Source organism: Monodelphis domestica, chromosome 1, assembly GCF_027887165.1.
Source record: "Monodelphis domestica isolate mMonDom1 chromosome 1, mMonDom1.pri, whole genome shotgun sequence".
In the NCBI taxonomy this organism is placed as follows: Eukaryota; Metazoa; Chordata; class Mammalia; order Didelphimorphia; family Didelphidae; genus Monodelphis; species Monodelphis domestica.
In genome coordinates this window covers 509,746,354-509,770,101 of record NC_077227.1, presented here as the reverse complement: position 1 = coordinate 509,770,101, position 23,748 = coordinate 509,746,354, and the positions used below count along the sequence as shown (strand labels likewise).

The following is a 23,748-nucleotide window of genomic DNA, read 5'->3' as shown; positions in this document are numbered from 1 at the left end:
GACAGGGATCATTTGTTTCACTTTTGTCTTTGCATCCCAAGTACCCATAGTAGGAGCACAGTAAATGCCTGCTGACTTGTATTGGATCCCCATTTAAAATTATAGTTATATATAATTTTAATATTTATAAAATTATAAAATATAATATCTGTTATAAATATATATAATTATAAGATATATATATAAAAGTAAAGTTTTTTTCTTATACCTTGGGAATAGTGAAGTAACACAGTGGATAGAATACCAGGCCTGGAGCTGGGAGGACCTGGGTTCAAATCTGGCCTGAGTGATACTTCCTAGCAGTGTGACTCTGGGCAAGTCACTTAACTCTAGTTGACTAACCATTTTACTATCTTAGAATTGCTACTATGACTCTTCAGTAAGGGATTAAAAAAAAGAATCATCCTAAAAATTTAGTGATATCTAAATCAAGCTATCTAAAACAACTAGGCTAACTAATGATATACAAAAGTGGAATGAGCTACCTTGGGAGGTTTGGGGGATGAAGACCTTACAGGAGGGCTTTAAGCAAAGGCTGGATGGCTCCTTTGGGCAGGGAAGAGTCTTGTTTAGGTCTGAGTTGACCTAGGAGGCCTCTGAGGTCTCGTCCACCTTTTACCTTCCCTGATTCTATGAGCACCACCATCTTTCCCCTTGGCTCATATAGAGACAGAGGCCCAGCTTCTCAAGGTAGTCTCTAGCACAGAAGAAAAAGAAGGTGAAAAAAGGAACAGGATTTGTGAAGAAATTGAAAGAATAGAATAAATAAGTTGTAAAGCATAGGTGTTTTTTCCTGTTGTTACTGTTGTTCAGTTGTGTCTGCCTCTTCGTGACTCAATTTGGGTTTGTTTTTTGGCAAAGATGGTTTGCCATTTCCTTCTCCTGCCCATTTTGTAGATGAGAAAACTGAGGTGAAGAGGGTGAAGAGGCTTGCCCAGGGTCACATGGCTAAGTATCTGATGACAGTTTTGAACTTTGGAAGAGGAGACTTCCTGATTCCAGGCTCAGTTCTCCATCTGCTTTCTTTTCCAAAGAGATCCATACTCTACATTTAGAAATTATTATAATCTTCTAGGAGTGTGATCTAGTAGAAAGAGGATCGAATTTGGTGTTGGAAGACCTGGATTCAAATCCTGACCATAGTTGCTAGTCATGTGGCCTTAGCCAAGTCACTTTCCCTCTTGGGGGGGCTCAGTTTCCTTATCAGTAAACTTCCTTAGGAGGTAGGTGCAATTATTATCTCCATTTTACTGATGGGGAAACTGAGGCTTAGAGATGCTAAGTGACTTGCCCAGTGCAAGTTCTGGTTCTTAGAAGCTGGTGATCTGGGCTTTCCCACACTGCCCATACTTGGGCACATTTTGAAGACTTCACCCAGACTCATTTCATGACTCCTTTTCTTCTGATAGGACACATTCAGGCAATGAGGAACATCATGTCCTACCCACTGTAAGTGAGCAATCATTTCTCCACAGGAATAAAGAAGGCAGGAGGTTTGAGATGGGTGAGGTAAAGAGCCTTGAAATTCATGGTTCCAAGTTTGCAGAAGAATGGAGAGCTAAAAAGGCAGAGTCTAAAGCTAGATTAAAGAAAAGGAAAGCTGGAGAAAAGTGTGCAAATGTTACCAGTGAAGTGTGGCACAGGAATGCCGTTTGGGAGCATCTGAAAGGCTGGCTTGTGGAGGATAGGATTATTGTGTTTAGACTCAGAGAGAAGAATTAGGAACCATGGATGGAGGCTGCAAAGAAGCAAATTCAGGTTTAATCTCAGGACAAGTTTCTTAACCATTAGAGCTGTCTTGAAGCGGAATGGACTACGTTGGGAAGTATTGGGTGCTCCTTCATTATAGATCTTCAAATAGAGGTGGGGGAGCATTGCTGAGTGGGTTACAGTGGAGCATCTCTTTGAGTAGAGTTAGACTGGAGGACCACTCCTCTGATAAGGAAACTGAGGCTCAGAGAGATTAATTTCCCTCTGGTTGAACAAATAGAAAGTAGCAGTCAGAATTTTTTAAAACTCAAATCAATCAGCAAACAAATATTTATTAAGCACCTACCATGTGCCAAAGGGCAGCTGAGTGGTACCGTGGATAGAGTGCCAGGCTCAGTCAAGAAGACCTGATATCAAATCCGACCTCAGACATTTATTAGCTGTGTGACTCTGAGCAAGTCACTCATCCCTGTTTGCCTTAGTTTCATCCTCTGTAAATGACTCGGAGAAAAAAAAAAGGCAAACCTCTCCAGTATCTTTGCCAACAACCAATAAATAATTATGTGAGCTCCTAGGGGCAGGCAGACCAAAGTAAAAGAATTCCTGCCTTCTAGTGTTCTGTGATTCCATACAATTTCTAGAGCACCCTGGTTGGCCTAGCAAAAGGAAGTCCTCAGCAACAAATTTCATTCAGCCAACATGAAGCACCTATTGCATGAGGAGTGCCATTCTGAGATATATACATTTTAGGCATGACTTGTCCCTTCCTTCAAAAGGGCTCATGGATCTAGAGAGAAGGGTAAAATACACAGAGATAGACTGAATTTAGACTGAATACTTGCAAGTCTAGGGCACGTGCCTTAAAGAGCTGCTAAATAAAAAGGCTGCATTGTATCTGAGCAGGGAGAGAGCATTACTGATGGGGGAATCAAGAATGTCTCCTTAGAAAAGGTGGCAAATGGGTGGAACTTTAAAAGATGAATGAACAGGTAAAGGGGGAGGGCATAGGGAACATGACAGGAAATGAAAGGAACATTCCAGAGAGAGAGAAGAGAGGCCAGTTTAGTGAGAATGAAAGCTTGAGGGTGGGGAAGGCTGACTCACTTTGGTATTTACAACCTCTGCCTAGCACATAGTTGGGGCTTCATAAATCCCCATTAGCTGAAAGATTGATTTGGGTGGTGAGGAATAAAAGGAGACAAGACTGGAGATACCAGATTGTGGAAGGCCTTGTGTTAGGACAAAAGCATTTAAACTTGACTCTGTAGGCAAGGGAGAGCCAGCCAAGATTTTTCAAGCAGAGGAGTGGTGTGAACTGAATTAAGGGTAATGAATATTAAGAGGGGTTGTTCTTAGAAGAGATACAAAAGCTGGCCAGAATGAGGCAGGGCCTCCTGCCTGCCTTGGCCCACCCTAGCATAGTCCCAGAGGAGTCTGACAACTTGGGAGTGACTGCTTTAGGGTTATAAGGATGAGAAAATGTCTTGGATTTAGAGATCCTGAGATTTGGGGGGAGTGGCGTCTGGTTTTCCCCTAAATGGATTTTGTGTACATCTGATGAGAAGGCCTGGTTGACTTCACTGGGACGGGGGCAGTGGGCACCCAGGTGCTTCCAGGCTGTAGCTAGGCCTCAGGACACCTGGGTCTTTACTGCAGCAAGGGAATTCCATTTCTCCCTCATTATTCTTTATCCCACTCCAACAGCTAATCCAAGTTCTCATCCACCCACCTCCTTTTTTTAGCTAAGAATTTTACCTTATAATTTACTGGGGAAATGAGGACAACTCTTTGACGTCATCTTTCACTAGTTCTTCCTTCATTCCAGCTAGGTAACACAGTCTGGCTTGGAGTCAGGAACACCTGAGTTAAAATGTGGCCTCTGATACTTCCTAGTTGTCTGATCCTGGGCAAGTCACTTAATCTTTCTCTGCCTGAGTTTCCTCACCTGTAAAATGAGAATAAGATGAGATCATATTTGTAAAAAGCTCTTGGCAAACCTTGAAGTGCTAGTTATTCCACAGTTCTAATGATAAGATTTAATTATCACCTCTACGTAGATGACCCAAATCCATTTTTGACCCAGATCCATTTTCCTCATTCACCCAGGTTAGAGCCACCTTAGTGCCACCTTCTCTCTCTCTCTCTCTCTCTCTCTGTCTCTCTCTCTCTGTCTGTCTCCTCTCTGTCTCTCTCTTCCTCTCTCTCTTTCTCTCTCTCTGTCTCTCTCTCTGTCTCCTCTCTGTCTCTCTCTTCCTCTCTCTTTCTCTCTCTCTGTCTCTCTCTCTCTGTCTGTCTCCTCTCTGTCTCTCTCTTCCTCTCTCTCTTTCTCTCTCTCTGTCTCTCTCTCTGTCTGTCTCCTCTCTGTCTGTCTCCCTCTCTCTCTCTTTCTCCCTCTCCCTCTCTTCTTCCCTCCCTCTCCCCACTCCCTCCATCCCTCTTTCTCTCCCTCCAACCATCCATCACTCTCTCTCTGTCTCTCCCTCCCTCTTTCTTCTCCTTTCCTCTCTCCCTCTCCCTGCTCCCGCTCCTTCCATCCCTCTCTCTCCTTCATCCCTCCCTCCATCCTTCTTTCTCTGTCTCTTCCCTCTCCCTCTTCCCCTCCCTCTCTCCTGTCTCTCTCCCCACTCCCTCTCTCTGTCTCTCTGTCTGTCTCTGTCTCTCCCTCTCCCTCTCCCCTCCACCTTACCTCCAATTAATTTCCAAAGTTTGTCATTTGCTTTCCCCAACCATGTCCCCTTCTCTTCACTCCCACAGCTGCCACCTTAATTCAGGACCTCATCACTTTTTTTTTAAACTCTTACCTTCTGTCTTAGAATTTATACTATGGATTCTAAGGCAGAAGAGCAGTAAGGGCTGAGCAATTGGAGTTAAGCGAGTTGCTCAGGTTCACACAGCTAGGAAGAGTCTTGGCCTCTCGACTCCAGACCTGGCCCTCTATCCCCAGTGCTACTTTGCCGCTTTTCCTTATCCTGTCCTGCCTGGACTGTTGCAATAGCCTTCTCATTGGATTCCTAGTTTCAAATCTCTCCCCATTCTAATCCATCTTTCTCTGAGCTGCTGAAGGGATTCTCCTAAATCATAGATCTGACCATGCTGCCCCTCTTCCCAGTAAACCAGTGGCTCCCTATGGCCTCCAGCATCAGTGACAAAGTGCTTTGGCATTGAAAACTCCTTGTGACCTCATGGCCCCTTCCTGTCTTTTCCATCTCACCACTCTCCTTCACACACATGATGCTCCAGATGTCCAGGCCTATTTGCCATTCCTTGCATTTATTTCTCACCTCCTTGCCTTTATAGTGGCTGTTCCCCAAGCACAGAATGTTTCCTCCCCCATTTCCAATTCTTAACATCCCTTCTTTCTTCTGAGATTTGAATTCAAGCATCACCACATCCAAGAGGATGTTCTTTATTTATGTATTTATATTCCCTTTAGACTGTAAGCTGCCTGAGGGCAGAGGGGATTTTTTTTTCTTTTTCTCTGTATCCTCAGCACTTAGCACAGCGCCTGGCACACAGTCACTATTGATAAATGGTCACTGATTGAGTGGAGCCCTTCTAGAATCTTTCCCCCTTTAGGGAGTCTTGGTTTCCTTATCTGTAAATTAGAAAGTTGCACTAGAAGACCTGCAAAGCCCCTCAGCCCCTTCCAGCTTTAAATCTTTCAATCATGTAAATCAAATTCAGCTCTTGTTGTGATGGTGGGTGATGCTGGAAGGAGGACAGGGTGTTCTGCTCTCTGTCTCTGTTATAGGGATTGTCTTTCTGACTCTTTCCTGACTCCTGCCTGGGACATTGTAGATGTCCCCAAAGCCAATGGAGGCCTCTGGTCAATAATCCTGACAGATAATCCCATGACTCTTTCTTTTCTTCCCTCCTTCCCATGTTTTCTTCCAAGGGTTGTAAAACCCTTACCTTCCATCTTAGAATCAATACTGAGTATTGGTTTCAAGGCAGAAGAGTGGTAAGGGCTAGGCAATGGGGGTTAAGTGACTTGTTCAGGGTCACATAGATGGGAAATGTCTGAGGCCAGATTTGAACCCAGGATCTCCTGTCTCTAGGCCTGACTCTCAAGCCACTGAGTCACCCAGCTGCCCCACCCCTCATTTTTCTCTACTCACCAGCTACTCCTTAATCCCTTCCATCTCCTCCCTCCCTTGCTGCACTTACTTGCCCGCCTCTTCTCTTTTCTCATTACCTGATCCTGTCCTGGGACAGCTAGGTAGTGCAATTGATGAGTGCTGGAAAGTCAGTAAGATTCATCTTCTTGAATTCAATCTGGCCTCAGATAATAGCTGTGTGACCCTGGGCAAGTCACTTAACTATGTTTACTTCAGTTTCCTTATCTGTAAAAATGAACTGGAGAAGGAAATGGCAAATCAGTCTAGTATCCTAACCAAGAAAACCTCAGTGGGGTCACAGAGAGTCAGACACAACTGAAAAACAATTAAACAATTCCATTAAAAACAACAGGAATAAAGGAACTAGATCAGAAATCCTGACCTTTCCACAGGCATTCAGAATCTATTATGTGCCTGCTTTATGCCAGGCACTGGGGATACAAAGACAAAAAACCACACATTCCCTGCCTTCAGTGGCCTTCCTTTCTATCAAGCAGCCAGTAAGAGAAACAAAATCAATGTGATAACATATGAAAGGAACTCTTGGAAAACAGCAACCCCAACAACCTGCATTAGGAGCTGAGACCATGGTTCAAATCCTATCTGACCACTGTGCAATCTTGCATAATTTACTTAATCTATATGAGCCTCAATTTTCTTATCTTTAAAAGAGAAAAGTGATACCTGCCTGAATACGTTCTAGGGCTATTATGAGAATAAGAAGAGATTATGCCCATGGAAAAGCCAAGTGGTATTTTGGGGCAGTAAGTTGAGTGTTTATTTTGTTTTGTTTTGTGGAGAAGGGAGGCTGGGACTGGGAGCCACAACTAATGACTGCCATCTTTGTGCTCTAATCTAGGAAAAGATACTGTTCCCCATATGTCTTTTATTCTATGCTCTGGCCCTGGGTTCTACAGACCTAGAATCTAGTCACAGGAGGAATGTGGAGGATAGATTATACAGACACTTATCACCTACACCTCAGTTTTGCCAGAGGGTCTGCAGAACATGGTTGTAGCAGCAGGAATACTGCATTTGGGGGTAAGAGTATCTGAGTCTAAATTTTAGCTCAGTTCTCTACCATCTTTGTGATCTTGGACCAATTATTCTACTTCTCCGAGTCTCAATTTTCTCATCCACAAAATGAATCTTAGGAGGTCCCCTCCAGTTGTCTCTAATACCATGATCCTTACCATGTGTGGGACCTTGGCCAAATAATTTTCCCATTCTGGATCTTGGTTTCCTTATCGGTAAATTAGTCTAGAATACCTACAAAACCCCTTGGTGCCTTCCAGCTCTAAATCGGTGATGCTAAAGAGAGGGCAGTGTGTTCTGCTCCCTGGGTCCCTGGGGGATGGTGTTTCTGGAACCCAGAGCAGAGTTTGTCCAGAAGCAATGGCTGGAACAAAGAATAGAAAGGACCTTAAGGCCGACCATCATCCATCTGTGAGGTTCCCATCAGTATTTATGTAAGAAGTGAAGCATGAATAGATTAGGATAGGAAGAAGCTGGAGTGAAAAAGACCAGATACTGTTGTATCTGTATTCAGCTGTGAGGAGGAATGGAGAGGAAAAGGAGAGTTAGGAGTCTTTTGGGGATGAGAATTGGCAGAATTTGGGGTAAGAACTAGTAAGAATAAGGAGTTATTTTTAGCCTAAATACAGAGGATAAAGGATGAGGACAAACCAAAGGTTTCTGCCTAATTTTTGGAGGGAGGAGAAGAGGAGATGATATATTTTGAATAGTATTGGGCATTGAAGGTGCCCATGGGACAGCTGGGTGGAGCTGTCCAGCACATAACTGAAAATGCACAATTGGAACTCAAGAGAGAAGTTAGGGCTGTGAGATCATCCTATTGAAAAGAGGAAGGAACGTGAAATAGAGGCGATGTCATAAGAATTCACAAGCTCTCAGAGGGAGCAGAGAAAGGGAAAATGGCCAAGGACCCTGAGGGAGAGCCAGACCTTGGGCAATAGGTGAAACAGTTGACTTCAGGCGAATGAAGGAGTGACCGGAGAATCACAGGAAGAAAAACAAGATGACTATTTCAGAAGCCAAGAAAAAGGTGAATTGTAAGGGAAAGAGTTAGTCAGGTCTAGCTGCTGCAAAGAGGCCATCCAGAGCGAGGGCTCGCATAGAATGAGGCTGCTAGCCATCTGGGAGAGCGGACCCAGATGAGTGGTAGGGATGAAAACCAAGCCAGAGATAATTAAGGAGGGGATGGCCCAATGATTTAATCACATGATGAGACAGCCAACAAAGCTAATGCAGTCTTGGGCTGAATTAGAGAATCATAGTTTCCAGGAATAAGAAAGTAATACTCAGGCAGCTAGGGGGCTCAGTGGATTGAGAGCCAGGCCTAGAGATGGGAGGTACTGGGTTCAAATGTGACCTCAGGCACTTCTCAGATGTGTGACCCTGGGCAAGTCACTTGACCCCCATTGCCTAGCCCCTACCACTCTTCTGCCTTAGAACCAATACGCAGTATGATTCTAAGATAGAAGGTAAGGGTTTAAAAAAATTAAAATTGGGGGAAAAAAAAGGTGATCGTCCTACCTTATTTCTACACTGGTTAGAACCCATCTTCAGTATTAGATTCAGTCCTGGGGCCACATTTAAGAAAGACATTGATAAGCTAGAGAGCAGTGAGGGGCAAACAATGTTGAATAGCCTTGAGTTCCTGTTAATGTGTTTATAGGAAATTAGTCTGTTTAGCCTGAAGAAGAAAAAAAGAATCTGGGAACTGTTTTTAAGTGTCTGAAAGGCTATCTTGTGGAGGATAGGTTAGATTTATTCTCTTTATCTCTGGAAGGGAGAACTAGGAACAACAGGTGAGTTTTGCAAAAGAGACAAGTTTAAGTTTAATTTCAGGACAAGCTTCTGACCAATTAGAGCTATCCCAAAGTGCAATGGACTGCCTTGGAAGTAGGTCTTCAAAGAAAGGCTGGCTGAGCATTTATTGGGTGGGTTGGAGGTGTGAATTGGGCTAGAGAGCCACTGCAGTAGGGAAACTTGGACTCAGAGAAAGGAGCTCATCTATGGACCCACAGGGAGGAAGTTTGGAACTCAGGTCTTTGAATCGAGGTGCTCATTCATAGGTACCCCTTCCTGCAAAAAGCACTTCCTCTTTAAAAAATGTAATTTACTGATTTTGTTACATTCGAAGTTTCCAGCTGCTTCCCTCTGCCCACCCCCATCCCCACCTGCACTAGAGGAGGCCAGCATTTAGCAGAGATATATGCTATTGATATTTGTGTACACATATAACACGTGTACAATTATGCACATGCTCATACACATTTTATGGATGTCTAATATATATTGCATACTTCTATTGGTCAGTTCTTTCTCTGGAGGTGTCCATTTGAACAATATTGTCGTTACTGCACACAACGTTCTCTTGGTTCTGCTCTTTTCACTCTTCATTATTTCATGACAAAATGCCCTTCCATATATAGTACCCTCATATCACACACACACACACACACACACACACACACACACACATATATATATATATATATATATATATACACACCCTGAGACACATTCATAGTTGGTGTAATACATCTCAAAGTCCTGGACCTGGAGCCACGCAAGACTTGAGTTCAAGTGTGACTTTACTAAGATGTGTGACTGTGCAAGTTATTCATCCCATGCCTTTGTTTCCTCACCTGGAAAATAGGGATAATAATAGATTCTACTTCCAAGGATGATTGAGAGGATCAAATGAAATAATATTTGTAAAGCACTTAACACAGTACCTGGAACATTGTAAGCACTTAATAAATGCTGATTTCCTCCCTCCTTCCCTTACTCATAACCCTCCTTCCTCCCTTCCTCCTTCCCTCCTTCTCTCCCTCCTTCTCTACCTCTCTACTTCCCTTCCTTCCTTCTTCCCTCTCTCTTACCCTCCTTCCTTCCTTCCTTCTTTCATTCCCTCCCTCTCTTCCTTCCTGCCTTCTCCCTTCCTTCCTTCTTCCTTCCCATATAGACTCAAGATAGACATGTTTAGCCATATGACCTTGGGGAGAGTCACTTCCCTTCTCTAGGATCATCTATAAAATGAGGAAGTTAGAGTGGCTGATCTTTATTTAACATGTTGAATTGTTTCTTCCTTTTTTTTTTTGGCAAAGTGATTTTGTTAGCTGATGACCTTCCTAGGAGACAGTAGATCATGTAAGAGGTGGTGGTGGTGGTGGGGGAGGTAGAAGGTATTTTGTGACATATAATAGGTGAGTGATTTGCCTGAATTTCTTTTCTTTGTGAATTTTCCAGAAAAGAAATTCCTTTATGTCAGCTCTATTAAAGAAAAAGTCAGAAACTTCTTATCTGTAGAGGCTGGATGGTCTAGACACAGAAGGGGGTTCGGGATGGGAGATCAGTGTCAGGAAGCCATTCTAAGCATTAAAGCTGTTCCTAAGGGGAATGGGCTCCCTCTCCATCGAAAGTCCTTGAAGAGGCCAAATGAGTACTTGGTGGTTGTCTCATTATGCAACATATTGATCTGTTGAGATCCCTCCGATGTTCTTGTTGAGTTTCTAAGTACATGCACACACACACACACACACACACACACACACACACACACACACACACACTCAGACACATTCTCACTCACACTCCCATCTGTTTAGGCACTCATTTAAAATGCCTTCTCTCAAATAGCTGCAAGGTCAGCTGTGCTTTCATACAAATGTGTCGCACACACACACGTGCACACACACACAGAATCACTATAATTATTTGACCCTTGGAAGGGTAGTTGTGCTGTCCCAGAGGTCAGAGCCAATGGCAGCAGCAGCTCCAGAAACTCCGGCTGTTGCCCAGGAAGGAGTGGACTCGGCAAAGGGATGGCAGGTGCCCACCAGACACTGAGCTGTCACCATCAATTGGACACTCTGGGGCCTGTTTCCAAGTCCTGGCTACCTGCTGGCTCTGTGCCCAGCAGACTCTCTGCATAATTCACAAGACAGTGGCTTGGAGCCGGGCACCCATGAGTGGCACACTTTCTCCCTTGGAGCTTTATATTTTCACAAGCCTGTGCTCAGGGCTGTTCTGCCAGTGGACAGGGGCAGAAGCACTGGGGAGGTCAGGGAGGATGTGCAGTCTGGTTACCAAAATGCCCTCTCCTTCCCTCCCATCCTGACTCTCATGACTGTCCCAGCTAAGATGCAGGGGAGACAGAAACTAAATCAGGTTGGCCTGAGGGGAGGGAGAAAGAAGGAGGGTAACCTGATACAATAAAATGAACAGTGGTCCTGGCATCTGGGGTCCTGGGTTCAAATTTTGCCTCTGGTACCTACTTTCTCTGTGATCTTGAGCAAGTTATTTAGTTAGTCAATGAGCAACAAATACTTTCTCAGGTACCTGCTATATGCTAGGGGACGGGAAAACAAATGCAAAGAATAAAAACATCCCTCTCAACAAACTGACTAGTGGAGGAGACATCGTGTGCATTTATAAGTATATGCATATTAAATGCAGAAAAATCCCCTCCTCACTTTCATCTGTCAGAAGGTCAAGCTGGCTGGTACAGTGTAAAGAGCTTTGGAGTCAAGCATCTGGGTTCAAATCCCAACAGCGACTCCTACTACCTGGGTTATCTTAGGGAAAGGACATCCTCCATGGACCTCTGTTTCCTCCTTGGAATTTGATGGATCCAAAGGGGCCACACATGCCCCTCAGGGCATCCATAAACTTGGATGGGAAACAATGATCTTTTTTCTCAAAAACCTCTAACTGAAATTTCAATTATTTAAAAACATTATTCTGAAAAAGGGTCTTTAGGCTCCACCAGATCTCCAGGATTGGGGCAGTCCATAGGACACAAAAAAGCTTAGGAATCCCTGGCTTATGTGGCCTCTGTGGGCCCTCCCATGTCTGACTCTAGGGTCCTAGGCTCAGCCCAAGCACTACATCCTCGGTTGATCGTCCCCACTAAATATGGCCTTTCCTTCCCCCAACGTTGGTAAATTCTGCTTTCCTCTTTTGTGGTGCCCCACCACAGACCCCTAAACAGCCTACCAGCCATTTCCTTGGCCGCGTAGGTGTTGTTCCCCCAAGAGAATGTAAGCTCTTCGAGGGCAGGGACCGTCACTTTTGCAGGACCGTATACAGAGCATGTCCTCAAGCACCGGGTTGGTTTTATTGAATCTGTGGCACTTCCTCTTATCCCATTTTGGAAGTTTTCCCCCTGAGATGTCCCAGCTCCTGCATCTGAACCTATGAGAGCAGCTTGAGTGGGATTGGCACTGGCGATCTTGACCTCACGTGGGCCAGGATTGGGAGGGGTCTAAGCTAGACGGACTTCAGCACTCATTACTGAGCTTAGTGCGGGTTAGGAATGGAATCCTGCCAGAGATGGAGATGGGACTTGGGAGGGAGCCAAGTGGGAGAGAGGCCTTGGTCAATAAGAGTCATCAAGGCCTTGAGGCTCGAGAAGGCCGACGTCTTGGCACCTGACCATCCACTCTGAACTGGTGGGCCCACCCTGGGCTCCTGGGCCGTCACAGGGCAAGCTTGACTGTTTCTTCTCCTCCAGCTCGCAAGCAGGAAATCATCAAGATCACAGAGCAGCTGATAGAGGCCGTCAATAACGGGGACTTTGAGGCCTATGCGTGAGTAATACCATGGAATTTCAGACCAAACTGGACTGGAGGGAGGGAAAGCCTGATCTTTTGTGGGAGAAAATGTAGTTGTTACACTTGGAAATGGGATGCACACTGTGGTTGATTGGCATTGAGAGCCTATGGGTGTATAGTTAGAAATTCTTGAAGCAAAGGGAAAGGAAAAGGCTAGAAAAAGCAGAGAGAGAGCGCTCACCAGCCTTCCATGCCAAACCAAACCTAAAATACCAACCATGTACACGAAAGAGGAGAGGGAATTTGGGGAAATGTGGTTTAAGGGATTCAAGAATTTCTAACTATACATGGGCTACGATGTCCTGGGGTGTCAAAAGTTCTTAGCCGTTGTAAGCAGCTGGGCAGGGACGAAAGCAAAGTATCAGTCGCTTATCACAGTTCCCCAATGGCTTATGATGGCCCTAGGTAGGCCTAGCTATGAGGAGAAGACCGAGACATTGCCCCCCTCCCTTTGACATAGCCATCTCATTTGGTATCTGCTCTGCAGGAAAATCTGCGACCCAGGCCTGACCTCCTTTGAACCTGAAGCTCTGGGCAACCTCGTAGAAGGGATGGACTTCCACAGATTCTACTTTGAGAACTGTAAGTGAGCCTGGTCCAGGGCTGGAAGGAGCAAGCTAGCCAAGTAGAGTTGGGGGGATGGGGGAACGCCCTGGAAGAGCAAAGCTGAGCTGCAGGTGAAGGGCTTTAGGAGGGGTGGGACACAAGTAAAGGTGCCCTGATGGATGGAAGTGAGTCATCTCCAGCCCAAAGCAGAGCTGCCTTTCCAGAGCTGCTTCTTTGGGGTACCCATTTCTCCCATGGCCCCAGGTGTCTCTGCTCCCAGGTTGGAGGGAAGGAAGGGTGGGAAGCTTCAAAAAGGTCTCTCCTTACACTGTAAGCTCTCCTGCCTTCTCTTTCCCCCTCCTCAGTGCTAGCCAAGAACAGCAAACCCATCCACACCACCATCCTGAACCCCCACGTGCATGTTATCGGCGAGGACGCTGCCTGTATCGCCTACATCCGTCTCACGCAGTACATTGACGGGCAGGGCCGACCCCGCACCAGCCAGTCAGAGGAGACCCGCGTCTGGCACCGCCGTGATGGCAAGTGGCAGAATGTCCACTTCCACTGTTCAGGTGCACCTGTGGCCCCGCTGCAGTGAAGGTGAGCACCCCGCCCCGTCTCCCTCTGGCACCCATTCCCCCTCATGTGACCCAGATGCCCACGGATGAGGTCTTGCTCCCGTAGACTGTAAGAACCCAGAATGGGGTACACGGGGTGGAGCAAGAAGTGCCTCACTGTTTGCTTCTCTCTGGGGGACTGGTTTGCTACCCCCAGAATCCTGGTGGTTTGGGGATCTTCAGTCTAGACCTGGAAGGTACTTCAGAGGCCATTGAGTCCAAACCCTCATTTTACAAATAAGGAGATGGAGTTGTGATTTGCCCAAGGGGCTGCTAGAAGTGAAATTTAAGTCCTGGTCCTCTGACTCCAGAGTTAGGGCTCTTTACAGTGTATTTTGCTACCTCCAAAGTGGCCCCAATAAAAATTCATGTCCAGGAAGAGAGGGAGCCTAACAAGTAGGACAACCAGGAATGGCCTCATGAGGGAAGTCACAATGCAATTGAGCCTTGAAAAAAGCCAGGGATTCTAGAAAGCAGAGATGAGAAAGAATGACATTCCAGATGTGAGGGGCCAGCCGTGTGAAGGCATGGTCCAGAGAGGGGAGTAGCCATCACCACCCCAAAAAGCATTTACAGAGTGTCTTAAGGCTAGCAAAATGCTATGTTCTCTTGATCCTCACATAGCAAACCTAGGAGTCGGGTATTGTGGTCATCCCTCTTTTACAGATGTGGAAAATAGAATCAAGAGCAGTTTGGCAACTTGTCCAGGGTCGCACAATGAATGAGTAGCTGAGACAGGATTCGGATTCAGGCTTTCCTGGTTCCAAGTCTAGTTTTTTGTCTGTCACACCAATCTGCAGCTGCCCCAAAGATGGAATATGATACAAAGAGAATAGCTTAAAGAACAGCTTAACTGGAAAAAGGACAATAAAAATAATAATAAAAAAGAAAGTAAGATCAGAAAGATAGATGGGGACCAAATTGTATAAGGCTTTCCCCACCAACTTGAGGATTTGGTATTGATTTTGGAGGCAACAGGGAACTACCAAAGATTTTTCAATAGAAAAGTGACATGGTCAGCTCTGAATTTTGTTGTTGTTCAGTTGTTTCATTTGTGTCAACTCTTAGTGATCCCATTTGGGGTTTTCTTAGCAAAGATACTGGAATGGTTTGCTATTTTCTTCTCCAACTTATTTGGCAGCTGAGGAAGCTGGGGCAAACAAATTTAGGTGATTTTCCCAGGGCTACACAGCTTTTAAGTGTTCGAAGTCCGATTTGAGATCAGGAAGAGGGGTCTTCATGATTCCAGACCAAGGGGCTCTATCCATTCCACCATCTCATCGCCGATGCCTCTTTTCAGGAGATGTAGAGGACTGATGGATGGAGAATAGAGACCACTGAGGAAGTTATGACAGTAGTCCAGGCAACAGGTGGTAAAGGACCCGAACAAGATTATAGCTGCAAGATCAAAGAGAAGGGGATCCGATCTGGAGATGTAGGACATAAGCTAAGGCAAAGCTTGAGAGCAAAGTCCATTTTGGTTTTGTCTCTATAGCCTTTTCCTAACACAGTGCCTTGTAGGGCTTAAGATATTTGTTTTGTTTGTTTAGCCAAATTGATCAGAGAGACATACAAAAGCTTTGGGGGAGGTAGATGACAAAATGTGAGGTGAGGGAGAGTGAAGAATTGAGAATGACACTGGGAGGTCCTGAACCTGGGCGACAAAAATAGATGTTTGGAGGAATGATGGAGAAGAATATGAGTTCTGTTGGGGACACAGTGAGTTTGAGATAGCTGTGGGACATCTAACTAAGCAGCTGGTAATGCAGGACTGATATGCAGGAAAGGTATTAGGGCTGGATTCTTTTTTCTGAGTTGTTTACATAGAGACAATAATTGAATCGATGGGGATGAGAGAGAGAGACAGAGAGAGAGAGAGAGAGAGACAGAGAAAGAAAGAAAGAGAGAGAGAGGGAGAGAGAGAGACAGAGAGAGAGACAGAGAGAGACAGAGAGAGACAGAGAGAGACAGAGAAAGAAAGAAAGAGAGAGAGAGCCAGAGAGAGAGAGAATCATACCTTAGTCATAAGTTTTAAGGGATTTGGAGCATTTATGTAGCACAGTGAATAAAGTGCCAGATCCTTGGGGAGGATCTGGGTTCAAATCTGGTCTCAGATGCATCCTAACTGTATGACCCTAGGTAAGTCATTTGACTCCTATTGCCTAGTCCTTGCTGCTTTTCTGCCTTGGAACTGATCAGTTCTAAGACAGAAGGACTTTGAACAGAAAAGAAAAGAAAGTGCAGTATTGGAAATGATTATTCAATTCCTTCTATCTTTCCCAAATACTCCATGCTTCTACTGTGCCTGAGGCCCTGAGGTCTAGCCTCCAAGCACAGGGCGCTAGTGACAGGGCCCACCTTGTGTTTCAGAACCAGCCCATCCTTTTGTGGTTTCATCCTGACGGAGACGGTGATTGGAGCGGAGCCGCCACTCGCTGGGTGGTAGTGCCCGCCGCGTCAGCATGCTCGTGTCTGCCTCGTCCCTCCCTCCCCTGGTGCCTGTGTCTGCAGAAAACAAGACCAGATGTGATTTCTTTTTAAAAAACAAACAAACATACAAACAAACAAACAACCGGCAACGACTACAACAACAAAAAGCAACCAATGAAATGAGGAAAAAAATACCACAAAAACACAAAAAACAAAACCAAGAAAAAAAAAAGCTGTAAAAATCACTGGCGTTTGTGGGGCTTCAAAACCAACCAGCTGCTCCTCCCGTCCACAGCTCCATGTGTGTCTGTCCGTCTGTTCCTCGGCTGTCTCGGGTGACCAGGTGTTGCAATGAAAATGTCCACAAGGCTCCACCCCCTCTGTTGACCCCAGTGTTGAACGGTGTTAGTTTGTTAGATGAAAAAAAAAAACCCACAAAAAAAAAACTAAGGTATTTTGCATTCTCTCTGCCAACGCATGGGCCTTTGCCAGTGGTGTACTTGCACGTGGCCGTCGTGAGCTGTTACCGTTTGTCTTTTCAGGGACGTGGGGCTGCTGGCTCCAGGTTTTCCTTTGCCTTTTCCTCTAGTTGTGCCTGTGGGTTGCTATCACTCCTTCCTTCCTTCCACCCAACATTCTTTCTTTGGTCAAGGAGGGAAGAGGCGTCCTTGAGCTCTGTCCCTTCTGTGCCAGGCAGACTGCTGGTCAGCCCCGTGTCCGATGCTGTTGGAAAGTGACTCTGGGCTCCCCGACTCAGGATGGGCTGAAATCCCGGCACTCACACTATGGGACATCCTCTGCTCTTGTCATCCCCCTCAACTAATGGGCCTGTGTCAAGAACCTCCATGTGCCATGTTGGCCTCGTCTCTTACTCTGAAGCCTTGAAGGCTGGTGATGGCATGAAGGGCGAGCAGCTCTGGGTGAGGATTGTGAAGAGCGCTGAGGGACATGGTTGGGAGAGGGGAAAGAGATGGGGGACAAGGACATTCAGTGGTAAGAGAACCCTGGTCCTTTAGGACCCATATTTCACAGGTGTTGGCAGGCCCAGGAGTGGGGGGGACCTGGGTTGACCAGCTCCCAAGTGCCCAAGAGACAATGCTAAGCTAAGGGGACTCCTAACTTCTGGAGACAAAGCATCATCTCCTACCAACTCTCATTTCCTTTCCTGAGCCCTAATAGCTTCACATAAGGGAAGCACAGCCACCAGAATAGTCAGGAGACCCTGGGCTGGGCCCCCAGGGCCTCTGTAACCTCTTCAGTTTAACCAGGATCTTGACCCCCAAAACTGACAGAGACAGTTCAGGAGCCAGGACACTCAAATAACCAGCGATAGAAAATGAGGGCTTTTGGTCCTCGGGAAAGAATCTTTCTTCTTGCCTCTTCCCTCTGTCTGGTTGGTCTCTGCACAGTAGACAGTGAATGTATTGATAGCTTTGTGGTGGTTCTTCTGAATTTTGGCCTAGAGAAAACCTGCTTCTTAGGACTTAGGATCTCCTTTGATTCACTGTGGCCCTCTAATGGGCTATTCCAGGCTCTCTCTCCTCCTATCAGGATAAGATTGGACCACTAAAAAAGATTATGTACAGACTCAAGCTTTTCTTCTTCCTATTAGTCTCTTATTAGGCTCTTATTCCCCTTTGTGTAATTCTTTCCAAACGTAGGGGAATCAGTTAAGTCTTGTGGAAGACTACCCAGGGCTATTGTGCGGGTGCTTTCCTGTGGAGGGGCCTCTGGCATAGTGGGATGGAAGAAATCTATGGGAAGGCAAGGCCAGTCTCCATCCCACCTTCTTCACTGACAGTGAGAGAAGAGGAGGGAATTCTGCAAATTGGAAATGGGGTTAGTCCCACTGGCAACTGGAGAAAGTTTAGATTAAATGATTACTTCCTCCAGCTCTGTCCAGTAGAACAGTAAGGATTTCTGCAAGTACCTGGTGAGGTTGTTGGGGAATTCCCTGGAGAAAAAGGGCAAGTCAGGAAAGAATAGGGGGGAGTCCTGTTTTCCTGGGGCTGAAAAAACAGAGCCAAATTGAGCCCCGACACTGTTTTCTCTGGCCCATGGTTGTGGTTTACAGAGTGGCTGTTTTTGGATGGAAAAGTCAAGGGTCCTGCTTGTGCTTTCTAGATTGGCTGGCTGCAGTGTGGCCCTGGCAACCTTAGGGAATTCCAGGGATAGTGTTTAGTTGGGAGCTAGAGCTGAAGGACGGTTGTGAAGTTGATGCTCCCTCCTGATAATTACCATCTGTCTATAGTCCCAGTGGGGCTGATAGGCTATGGCGAACCATGGCTTTTAAGTAAGAAGAGGAGAAGTCATGCTGGTCCCATGGTAGGTACTCAATAAATTCTTAAGGATGGCTGCTGATGTTGAATTAATTGATCTCAACAGCCATCCAATTTATTTATTAAGGACCTACTGTGTTCAAGGACAATACCAATGGATTGAGAAGGGGCAAGAGCTGTCTGGACAGTCAGAAAGCATAGAAAACAGGTGGGAATGAATGGTTTTCTTCAAGGAACTTCAATTGTCCAAATGGAATTAGAATAATAACGGGAGGATACTGGTCTGAGCCCTGTTCTCATTTCCCCCAAGGATTGAGAGAGCATCCCAAGGAATTCCCTCCAGAGTCATGAGAGAGCACATCTAGAGATGCTGGGACTTGGGGCAGGAATGGCAATGGGGCTATTTGGCAAGGAGAGAGGAGCAAGAGGCAATAATCAAGGAGAGAAGAGAGATAGACGTACACCATCTCTAAGACCTGGGCCCAGTGGTGAAAAGATCAGTAGTTTAAGAGAGGCCTCCAGGCAAAATATGGGAAGGATATGTTGAGAACCAGATCTGTGTTCTTTGTCTAATATTCAGAAGTAAAAACTGTGATTCTTAAGTTGAAGATAACCAGTGCTGGAGGCAAGAATTGGCTTCGTAGCATCCTTTAGTCCAGTTCCTGCTCTGGCCTCAAAATCTCAGGGCCTAACCTCTTTTTAGTCTCCAGTGTAGATCGTCACATTCCCTGGCTTCTATGCTCTGAATAGCAGAACTTCCTTGGTCTTCATTAATGATTAAAGCAGAATGAAGATGAAAAGAATTCAGGGGCTCCTGTCCCGATTTGGCACATTGTCCTGACACTTGTCCCTTCAGTCTCATCCAACAAATATAAAGCGCCCACTATAAGAGGCATTGCTCTGGGCACAAGACTACAAAGACAGAACAAAAACAGATCTGTTGCCCCTGAGGAGCATATAGGAAAAGGCACGTCAACCAACCATTTAAGGTTATCTTATAAATTTAGCCAGATGGTTCTAAGAAGTAGAGAAAAAAATGTAGAGAAGAGAAAATGAAGCTGGGTGGAAGAGAGTAGGTGGCCACCAGGAATGACCTGGAAACAGAGTGCTGTTAGGTGTTAGGTGTCATTGTTACTGCTGGGTCAGTTGGACCTGGACTACAGCAGATTGATTGCCTGAGGATAGGGAGGCTGGCTGCTTAAGTCAGACTGGAGACCTTAAGGATGAGATTTGGGCTGAGGTAGTGGCCAAGCCATGAGTAGGAAAAATTCAGCTTGGACAGTTCTCTCTCTTTGTCTTAGTTTTGCAAATGTGGACAGTCATTCCCTAAGGGTTGAGGGTGCATCCAGATCTCAGGAAGGCAAGACAAAGAGAGTAGGATGGCAGGCTAGGCTGCAGAAATTCATGGCCTTTGTTTGCCTAGCTTCATTGACTCATTTATACTTTGACTCAAGGTTGGGGGGTGGGATGATGGGGGGAGTGGTATGGCACACAATGGTGAGAATTAATTCTCTTTGGCTAAAACTGTTGAGTTGCTCAGGGATGAGTGAGTGCCCTACACTTGCAGGAGTTGGTGGGCTGATTGATTTCTTGCTGATGAATTCTGGTCCCATCCTTTCCTTGTCATTTAGGTGTGGCAGTTACTTAATTGGTCCATTAGGACTCAATCCATTTGTTGGCTACTTTTGCCTAGGCCAGAGACTTTTATGGGGGGTGGGGGGATAGATCTTCAGGAGAATTTTCCTCCTTGCCAGGCAAAATGCCATCTTTAACTAGTGGAAGTATTTTGCCATGGCTGCTTGCAGTGGGGAAGAAAACCACAGCCCAAAAAACACATAGAACTTTTTGAGGAAAGGTTAGTGAGCAGTGGTGAAATATGGGCAAGGAGTTAGCTTGGAAGAAAATAGAGGCACCCCAGGTGTGTCACACTGAAAGCTATCCAGTGATAGAGCTTATTTAACTACAGCATTCCTTCCCTGGCTAAGTGACCAAGAGCTAAGAGCACCAAGAGGTGAGAAACATGGTATAAGGAAGAAGCCATGGATCCATCCCATGCCATCTGCCATTCTCAGAGAGACCTTGGAGGGGTCCATCCTGTTCCATCTTATCTCTGATTCCTAGGACTGAAGCTCAGAATTACTCTAGAGTAAACTCCTTAAGGGAGGGTTTGATTCAGAAGTATTTTATAGTGAACCGAAGGTTCCGGGAGGATCTGATATCCTAATGTCCACCCTGGCATGCACCTAGATTCTCAAGGCTGGGCCAAGTCTAAAGTCCTTTAAACTAAAGTTCCCAAGTGAGCCAGGGCTATCTTAGCTTGGAGAGATCGCCTTTAGAGTTTGAAAACAGATGGGAGTGGGTTGTTTACTCCACCATTTTTTTGTCATCTTTTAAAGACCCAGAAGTTCGAACCAGACTGACTTCCTTTGACCAAGATGGTTCTTCAAGTCTTAGAACAAGGGACAGGTCTAAAGCACTAGCCTCGACAGCTGGCTGCAGGGGTGAGGGAACCATCCCTGCCACCTATACCACTTATCTTCCTGCTATGAATAAAACAAAAATTGTATAGCCTCCATATTCTTTACTCCCAGGGTAAAGTAAGTCAAAGGTTCTGCAAAGAGAGGATAAGTACCTCTTGGGTAGAGCAAGGTGCTGACCAGAAACTCAGTGAGCCTCTGAATCAGCTCCTGGCAGTGGATAGTGGTCACCTTCCTATCAGCCCACACGCTTACAAATGTACACATGTCCACATCCCCAGAAATGCCTTTGTTCATACATACATGTGTCCACACTCATATGCCCATACCCAAGTTGGACTTCAGCAGTGATTTCAAAAGGTGCTTTTCAGACACTCCAAAATGTTTTTCATTTTAAAAACATACATCCTGGGGAGTTTAAAATTGAAGGGTGAAGTAGAGTCTAGAAGGAATCCAGAAAGATCCAGACTCACATGCGGGCAGAAGCTAGCATCGCTTGAACTATGAGAATACAACCACCACTTCATTCCCTGGAGTCTCTAGGCAGAGGCAGGTGGTGTCTGTACCAAGGAGGCAGGCAGGGCCAGGTAGAAAGCATCTTCTGTTTCCATACAGCCAGCACACTTCATCCATTACTCTAGCACAGTCATTAAGGCCCTTTGGGGTAGCTGTAAATACTTGTTACATAGACCTCCATTTAATCTCACATCAGAGGAACTCCCAGAAAGTTAGTCTGGCATTAGGGATCTCAGTAATCCTGGGATTCCTTCATCCTGTAACTACCACCCTATCTATCCCCTCTTCAGATCTATTAGCCTCCTTCCTTTTTTCCTGAAACCCCTACAGATCTCTGGGATGATGTAGGATTAAACTTCCTAACCCCCTTTACCCCTCCAAACCTAAAAGTATTCCTGATGTGTTGAGCATACATTTGAGCATGTTCAAGACATGAGGCACTGTTGCATTTTGCTGTACTTATTGTGAGTGAGTGATGATAGAATGGGTGGTTATTGTCTACAGGATAAGGATTAAGCCCTGACCACATTAGCTGGGTCACCAGGAAGGCAATTTCCTGGAGGGAGGAATGTTCTGGAACTGAGCTCATAAAGGAGCTTGAGGTTTGAAAGTGTAACTAAAAGGGGCCAAGTAGAAAAATAATGAATGGGTAGGCGGATACATGGACGGACGGACGAACGGACGGATGGATGGATGGATGGATGGATGGATGGATGGATAACTAGAGAGACTAGGCTGATGCCTTAATCCTCCAAGGTTAGGAGCTGTGTATACCGCTTCAGATGGGGTCTCCCTCTATCTGGACTGGGTCTGATTTTCCCATTTAGTTTGCATGTGTTTCTCTTTTGGGGAAGAGTGACTTGGTAATGAGGGCCCAACAAAAGGATGGAAATTGTTGTTTGTTGTATGATAATCAGATGATGGTAAAGGCTGGGATGGATGGGGCTGCCAAGAGAGGGGCACCAGAGGTTGATGACAGGGTAGGAGGGGAGAAGATCTAGAATTAATTCAATGGAACTACAAATTGGATTAAATCAAGTGCATTTAATCCTGAACTAAGAGAGGCATCCTTCACTGGTCACAATTTTGCCCATCCCTAGAAGCCATCCAGACAACCCCCTAACACAATTCCCTTTTAATTTAAGTGTGGATTTCTTTATCTTGCCCTCCAAATAAAACAAAGTGAGGGGAGGGAGGGGGAAGAGGGATGGGTTATCATTGTGGTCCCTAGTTGAGGAGAGAATGGAACTCTGAGCCCACAGGGGAGAGATCAGGAGTACAAACTCTTTCAGTGGCAACCCCACAATGTACACCCATTTCAGAGTCAACAACAAAATGACTAGGGGATGCTGGGCTGCCATCTTGTGACCAGTCGGGTTTTCCCTCAGTTCTTTAACTGATTCTGAATAGGTTTCCTGAATAAGAGGAGGCTAGACATTCCTGTCTGGGACTGAGTCTGGGCAGGGAGTTTTGAGGATGAAGAGTTATCAGTCCTCACCCCTCAACAAAGTGTGTGACCCAGCATTTAGCCGCAATGGGGACCATGGAAAGCTTGTCCCACCTCCTACCCTCTTGTGTTCCGGGCCTCTTCACTCTCCTTTGCCAGTCATCTTGTTATAACTATGGAGCTGCGTGTCTGGGGTTATTTGGGGATTTTGGGGGGGAGGGAGGAGGGGTAATTTTTTTTGCATGACCTCTAAAGAGAAAAACCATATAAACCCATTGATAGCTAGGTATACATAACTTTTGGCATGTGTATATCTATCTATCCTGAGGAAGAGAACTTGATGAAAGATGAGCACTCTGTCTGCTCCATGAATGCTGGGGGATCTTTCCTCTTTTTTGACTTTCTCTTCTTTCTTTTTGCTGAGTTTCATTGTCTTTTCTTTCTGAGCCTTGTAAGTGTAAAAACAAAAAAAAAATGATTCTTATTTTGTTCTGTCTCGGGAAACTGCAAATAAAACAAAAAAAAATGGGACAAACTGTTCAGTGTGCAGTAGCTTGCTTTTCACCTTCACCTTACCCTTGACTTTGCTTTATGCCCCATGCCACCTTTGGCCCTCTCCAGTGGGTATAAATACTTGTGCCCTGTCCAAGCCAGCACACAGGTCCTGGAAATTTCCATAAACTGCCCATCTGAGATAGATGAGAGCTGGCCTTGACCAACCATTGCCATTCAGACCTTTCTCCCTAGAAAAAGTCAGCCCCACAAGCTCATCTATCCCCATTTTCAATCTTTCTTGATCTTTGGTACCCAGGGAAGTAGGTCAAACACCAGATCTACAGCCAAAAACCATTCCGCTAACATTTTCTGTCTACGACACCCAGTCTACTCAGTTTTACCATGCTCTCTCTTAGACATCATGTGCCCAAAGCCCCAAGCCCGGGGACACAGGAAAGAACGTCACAAG

At 45.6% G+C, this 23,748-nt stretch overlaps 1 protein-coding gene across 23 annotated transcripts in view; it reads left to right on the top strand.

Moving 5' to 3' along the window:
- CAMK2B (calcium/calmodulin dependent protein kinase II beta) overlaps positions 1 to 23,319 on the top strand; it is a 311,330-nt gene extending 288,011 nt beyond the window's left edge. For all 23 annotated transcript variants that reach the window (XM_001370017.4, XM_007475861.3, XM_007475863.3 and 20 more), the window contains 4 exons: positions 12,373 to 12,448; positions 12,960 to 13,054; positions 13,384 to 13,618; positions 16,006 to 23,319. In XM_001370017.4, coding sequence (XP_001370054.2) covers positions 12,373 to 12,448; positions 12,960 to 13,054; positions 13,384 to 13,616 — 404 coding nt within the window. In that variant the 3' untranslated portion in view covers positions 13,617 to 13,618; positions 16,006 to 23,319. The remainder of the gene's footprint in view (positions 1 to 12,372; positions 12,449 to 12,959; positions 13,055 to 13,383; positions 13,619 to 16,005) is intronic.
- The last annotated feature ends 429 nt before the right edge of the window (positions 23,320 to 23,748 follow it).